At 37.9% G+C, this 7,037-nt stretch overlaps 1 protein-coding gene across 3 annotated transcripts in view; it reads right to left on the bottom strand.

The window, feature by feature from the left end:
- Positions 1-7,037, bottom strand: part of OLFM3 (olfactomedin 3) — a 179,741-nt gene that overhangs the window by 46,351 nt on the left and 126,353 nt on the right. The window contains exon 3 of one of the 3 annotated variants that reach the window (XM_018558291.1): positions 1,059-1,077. The exons of the other annotated variants lie outside the window; for them this stretch is intronic. Coding sequence (XP_018413793.1) covers positions 1,059-1,077 — 19 coding nt within the window. The remainder of the gene's footprint in view (positions 1-1,058; positions 1,078-7,037) is intronic. 3 annotated transcript variants of the gene reach the window in all.

Here is a 7,037-nt window from a genome sequence, read left to right as displayed (position 1 = left end):
CCCCCCCCCATCCATCTACTTTTTTTGCTGTGTGCAGACCAATCTGTTACAGATGGATCATGTACAGGATCCTATCTGATGTGAATGGGATCTGAGGGTTGCAAACCCTTTTATAAGGTAAAATGTTATGAAGGTCCACACATTCCACAATGCCTCATCATCAGATAGCTCATCGAAAAGAAATTAATGAGATCTTAACCCAGATAGCAAGCAATTGAGCTGCAAGTTTGAAAATGACTTGCTAAACTATTGCAGACTTGCCAAGCTTCACAATTTTGTTGCACAATTTCAGCAAGTCTGCATTGCAAGTCTCCAGACCAGCGAGCTTGCAGAGCTCTTGCTAAGACCTGCAGGACTCTTGCTGTAGACTTGCCAAGCAAATTTGCTACAAATTCAAAAAGTGTCAACTAGATCTTGTGCTGCAAGTGTTCAGCAAGTCTACAACCAGGAATATGTGCAGCAAGTTAACAAAAATTACAATTTCACCCTGCCACAAGTTTGTAACAAGTTATCCTTACTATATGGGAAGAAATCTGTCTGGCTGAGCCTAACAAGTTGTATCACTAAATGTCCTGAAACGCCTCACAAATCACCAGATCATCAGTCTTGACCACACGAAAAGACATGTTGACTTGCTGAAAAACTTCCCTACCAATGAACTGTCTAGCAACAAGCACGTGGAAATTATGTGATGGCAAAAATACATTACTGAGAAATGTGGAAAAGACAAATTAAAACAATTTTAAACTCTGGTACAATTTTAAAAACGACTTCAGCCTTGCATTTGAACAAAATGTATAAGTTATAAGTAGGGAAAAAAGCACAGAAAACCACACTTTTCCTACCGAAGAAAATAATACTTGTGCACATTACTTGACCCAGCAAATGTGCAAGCAAATGTACAGCAAATGTGCAGGCAAATGTACAGTAAATGTGCTTCATAAATAGAGTAAATGTCTTAACAGTTTTATAAAAGTTTTGAGTGGTAGGTTTTGCAATTTTCTTTGAAATTGTTACAGCAGATGAAATTGCAACTGTCTGACCTTTGTAGTTTACGCTTGGTGAGCATTATTCCACCTCAGTGAGAAGTTCTGTTACAAGATTCTATTAGCTGTGGCTTTAAAGCGGAACGTTATCCATAACAGCTAGGTAAAAATTAATGTTCTTAGACAAAGAACATACATTCCACATTAATAATCATGTTGACTAAAGTAGGGTGTGCTATAAATTGCTTCCGACATTGTTCCTGCTTCTGTTTGCCTGAGGCTGCTATTTTGCTGGAGTCCAAGGAAAGCAAATACCTCTTAATTAAGAACTCTACCCCTCTTCCCAATCTGACATAGGCATATATCCTAGGTAATCTTGCAGTGCTTATGCCAATGGAAAAGCTGTGTCCTCCAACATAAAACATATTCAGAATTAACAGATAAAAATACCTTAGAGTGCCTCTACAAGTGGCAATATGCACTTTGGTAATCAATGCCCTGGGTAAAAGATGATATAATGCAGAATGTGTATTATGTTCTGAATTGAAAGGAAATCATTTTTTTTTCTGTAAAAAGCAGTTGTAGTTTGTGGGCTTCGGGTTTAGTTTCTTTCTAGGGGTTCTTTTGATCTCTTTCAATATACCTTGTTAGCCATCTCATGGGAGACATGACACAACAATTATTGCTTCCAGCAATACAGGTCAATCGGAGTAGGAGAAAACAATCACATGAAAAATAATGATCTTTATGACAAATAACTAATATGTTATAGCTTACTGAATAAAGCTTTACTTTTCTTTTGACAGTAGGTCTAATCCTTCATTACATTTTATACCTTGAAAAATGTATCAAGCAAGTTAGCAACAGAAAAGGGAACATATATAGTGCAAATCTGACTACCTCTCAAGTATATAGTTACATAGTATTTGAGGTTGAATAAAGACATTAGTCCATCAAGTCCAACCTATTAGGATCTCATTCTTAGGAGTACTACTTACATAGTTACATAGTAGCAATGGATTTCCAACAGTGAGGTGGAAACTTGAAGAATTTGCTATGGCAAACAGCACGCTGTCATAGTTTTTCAAATATTCACAATGGATACATCAGGAAACTTGTAACAAATCCTACAATTAGGAAGGGCCATGATTTACAATGGCACAGTTCTACTTTGAAAAAAATAGGGCCAATATATGAAACAAGCTAAATCTGTCTGCATGACAAAACTGAAAAAAATCTATACATTTTTAATAAAAGCCCCTAACTCCCAAAACATAATTTACTTCGATTGAGAGAAAAGCCTACAGCTGCCACCACTAGGGCAGCATTTACATGCAACAGAAACACCACACAAAGTACTAGAGAAGACTAAGATGAAGAACTGTCAACAAGACGGATGTTTCAAAGAGGATTGAGTGGTGCCCTGGCTCAAAGTCAAAGTGTCAGATTCATCATCCTGCTGTGAGGAATAAGCTTTCCAGCCAACGAGGTCAAACCATTGATGCTATTAATTGGCCTGCTTCTACTTTGCAACAAATTTAGAGGCAACAGCAACTTGTGACTGCTGATGCACTGGCTTTACTATCCCTAATGGTGCCATCAATTTTATTGGGAAGCAGAAATGGCACTAGAATATTGTTTTAGTATCACTTCCACTGCTTTTATTCTTTTTATATGATAGTGTTTTTTTTGTTAATGATTTTTGGTCAGCTGCTCATCACAAATGACAGGAATAACACAGAATCAGACACACACACATTCAACAGTATATTTATTTTTTATTTATTGAATTTAGCACTTTTGAGAGAGCATGTGCCTACTTAGCTGAAAAAACCTGCTGCTGCATAACCAAAACTGGTGAAGGGCAAATTTGCCCAGGTTTGATTCAACAAAAATTCCAGAAATCTTACAAATTTTACAATCCTGAATTTAGAGGTGAATCCCACTGTAGTCTATGCAAATCTTGCTGTTGAATTTTTAGGGCTAATAGGCAAACTACTGTAAAAAAGCCATAGGAAGCTGGGTACTCCGTTGGTGGAAATAAAACAAAATACCTCACAGTAGGAATGCACTGATATATCGGCCGCTGAAACACATCGGCCAAAAATGGCACTTTTGGCTAAATGCCAAAAGTGCAATTTTTCTGCCGATATAGCGATGCATCCCTGCTTTCTTTCCTCAACCTCTGGGCGCTGCTCTGTGTCCCAGCGGGGAGGAGAGAAACTGTCACAGGCAGCCAAGCTGTGCTGGAGAGCACTGTGAGTGGCCGGCGTCTCTCCTCCCACACCGATCGGCAGAAGGGTGTGTGGGCGGAGACAGCCAGTGCTGTCATAGGAGGCTGAGCTCACCTCCCGCATCACTCGCTCAGCCTCCTGGAGGTACAAACCCTCAGTCATCAGTGACCGCTGAGTGTTTGTATATAATTGAGGACATAGTGTGGTTACTATATCCCCAATTATGAATGGAAATGGAAATCTACATCACCTCCTGTTCATTCATTGTGGATTGTGGACATGGTAACCATACTATATTCTCGTGTTATGAATGAACAGGAACACTCAGTATAGAGAATTCTTGTTCATTTATTACAGGGGCTGCAGAAAAAGAGATTGAGGACTCTGTGTTCTCAATCTCTTTTTCTATTTTAAAAGGAAAATATCAGGGGTCTGTTTAGACCCCTAATATTTCCCCAAAGCCCCTAAAAGTAAAGTAAAAAATACAAATATTTAATAAAAAAATAAATAAAAGTAAAATATAAAACATTTAAAAGTTCATAAAAAATAAAATAAAAGGAGAGGCTGTAGATGATACATTGTGTAAAATTAGCCAGCAGCAGGATAATTTTATTTGACCTAACTGTATATCTAACTTTTAATGTATCTATGGGGATAGGGATTCTGGAAATGTGAGAGATATAATGTGAAGTGGTTTCGGTGGATGCTGTTCTTGCAATGAGCTTAGTAATTGAGGTAAAGCTGTGTTCACTGAAACAATCCAGTCATGTTGTAGCAAAACCCCTGCTTATTTAATTTCCCTACACATCAGTGTTTATATAGAGTAATCACAGGTTCACCTTATTTACCAACATCAACTCTGCAAAGTGAAAAGGCCTCTACTTCTTTAATAAATCAATCCCAATAAAGTTCACTGCAAGGCTAAAACAACTAAAGCAATATGTTTTCTATAACTATGACCTTAAATTCGAAAGATATACATGTGTAATAGAAAGTTTTCAGTTCAAGCTAAGAATTAAGAAAAAACACAAAAGGATGTTTGTCGACCAAAAAAAAACCTAGCATCCTAATTATACTTGCAGTCAAATGTATTTTTCTATTTAAACTGGCAGCATACATAGCCAATTGAGTACCTGATTCACTGATACACTGAACCTTTCTATATAACCAAAACTGACAGAGAGTTATCAGTCACTGCAAACTGAAAAATAAACATATGGAATAAAACGATTAGCTCTTGTATTAAAGCTGTTTTCACAAATGATGGGGGTTACATTTAGGGCACCGGGTAAAATTGGTCCCCATGCACTATGATTATGACTGTAACTGATGAAAGCATTGCACAGCACTCAGAAATGGTCATCACTGTGTTCCTGCTATGGTCTTATGTGAGTTGTGTCTGATGACACAATTCATTCTGATGGCTGTGGAAAAGTGTAGAAAATCACAGGGGTGGATGGAAAGGAATGTATGACACTATGAATGAGCCTGCCAAAAGCCCTGAAAGTATTGATGCTGCAAACTGGCAAAAGGTCTGCAGATATGCACATTATGAGAATCACCAGAGTCTGAGTCAAATCCTAATTTGTTTTCCCTGATAATAATTATAATTTTCAGCAGATGTGAAGTAGAATCAAGAAATACATTGAATACAAAAATACATTTACTTCAGTAATTCTTTTTTCTGTCGGTGGGCTTCCTAGAGGTGCACTGTAAGGTAGAAGTGTCTCTTCATGACTCACAGTGACTTTAAAGAAAGAAAGAAGAGGCATGATACTCATCTGTATTGCCATTAGATCCTCATTCACTTGAAAAGCTACATCGACTGTTGGTAGGAGGAACCATAGCATGCAGCAGAGGGCCAAGCATCCAACTTTCCCTGAAGTGTGACCGATGATGAAGATTCTGAAGAGAGGTATGACAATGTATTATATATTTTCATTACAGGATTTATTTTTTGGGACTTTAAAGTGACCCTATCGCTAATCTTAACTTCTTCAGGCTTGTCAACAAAAAAAAAAGTGTATATACTTGCCTCTCCTCCCCCAAAACTCAGATGATAGAAATAGTCTGCTGAAGTCTGCTGGGAAACTGACTCTTTTCTAGGAGTGTCGAATTCCTTGGTCCTCCATGGGCCTCATGAGCTTCTCCTGCTGGCCCTCACGTTACTATTGTTTTCCTGTAATAAAGTGGAGGTCCCCAAGAGGAACCATGGAAAGCTGCAGGGGGCCCAGGAGATCAACAATCACAGTGTCAGTTTCCCTGCAGACTTTGGGGACAATTTCTCATGAATGGAGCGGTGTTCATCAGCATTGCTGGCAGGAAAGGTAAGTATTTATAATCTTCTCTTACAGGTATGACTTGCCTAGATATGTTTAGTATAGCGACAGGGTTGCATTAAGTAAAATATTTTGGGATCAGGTTTGCATAACATTCAGCTAACAGCAGTGTTTATCTTCTTTTATTCAATATCCTTGGATAATTGGATGCATTTTATAGATGCCACACCTGTTCCCTTATGTCTTATGTGCTGCATTTACACAAGTTCTGTTTTCTCTGAACAATTCATTATCATATAGATAGAGAAGCTTTTATGAAATGAACATCACACTTAGCCATCTCATTATGTGGAGTATATGTGCCTACATATGCAAACATTGTTTAGCTTGAATCATTTTAATTTTCAAAAAGGCTGTCTGATGGATGTGGCACATATCATGAAGCATGTAAGAGGCACTCAAATATGAAACTGCCTCAAAAAAAACTCTGCTCTGTCTGTGGAAATATGTAAATTCCACACAAAATGTTATAATTTTTCATGCATATATATGAATTGTAGATTATAAACTCAACATCAGTTTGCCAAGAATGTCTATAAAGACGGGAATAGAATTGTTCTAGCATTTTAACCATGTTGTGTTTGATTAAACACACTTGGACCGATGGACTTGAACTGGAGAAAAGGGCACACAAGGGATGCTGTTGCCACCAAACAATCAAATTTCTTGCTTAACTTTTCTGCAAAATGAAAGGTGAATTCTAATTGGCTTTCATTAACTCTATATTCAAGATCCTTTATGAGGTTTTTTTAAGCGAGGATTATCTGTATGATCAAATTTTAAAAAGCCAAGCTGATTGTAATTTTTCACAATCAGCTGAAGTAATAGTTTTTGTGTATTTGAATTGAAATGCCAAGACAACAGAAAGAAACCTATATTAACAGTTATCTGAGTTCCAGAGGGGCCAAATTGTTTTTCTGTCTGAGGCCTACTTGCTGCATTGCAAAAGTGCTGGAGAGGTGAAAGGAATGTATCATTACACACTCAACGAATGTGCAAACTAGGGCACACAATAGTCACAAGCATGGAAGATAACTAGACATTCATTAACAAAGCACAAGTGAGGTCTATGGCCAAAGTAGAAATCACTCATACAACAATTAATAACTGTTTACTTGAAGCAAGGGTTTAATCTCATGTCCCATCCCATCCATATCTGATAAAATACAACTACAGGAAATCCTTGTATAGCACATGGCTGAACGAAACAATGGAGTGGCACAGACTTGTGTTCAGTAATTACTTCTGGTTCTCTCTAGATCTAAACTAAAGAAAACCTGCGTTGAGAGAGGCAGAAGAAAGGCCTGCTGTAGGTGACTGATTTTAAGGTTTTCAGGCCTGGCTCCTTCAACAAAAGTCAATTGAGTAATCAACTTTTGTGGAGCTCGCAGTGCCACCCATGGTTAGAGTTTCAGCCGATTCCTGTGTATAATTGTTTTTTTTTTTGGGGGGGGGGGGGGGGGGATTCGTGTGTCGAT

This window comes from Nanorana parkeri, unplaced genomic scaffold, assembly GCF_000935625.1.
Source record: "Nanorana parkeri isolate BGI_ZX_2015 unplaced genomic scaffold, ASM93562v1 scaffold330, whole genome shotgun sequence".
Lineage (NCBI taxonomy): Eukaryota > Metazoa > Chordata > Amphibia > Anura > Dicroglossidae > Nanorana > Nanorana parkeri.
Note: the sequence above shows the minus strand (reverse complement) of the source record. Positions and strands in the feature narration are given on the sequence as shown.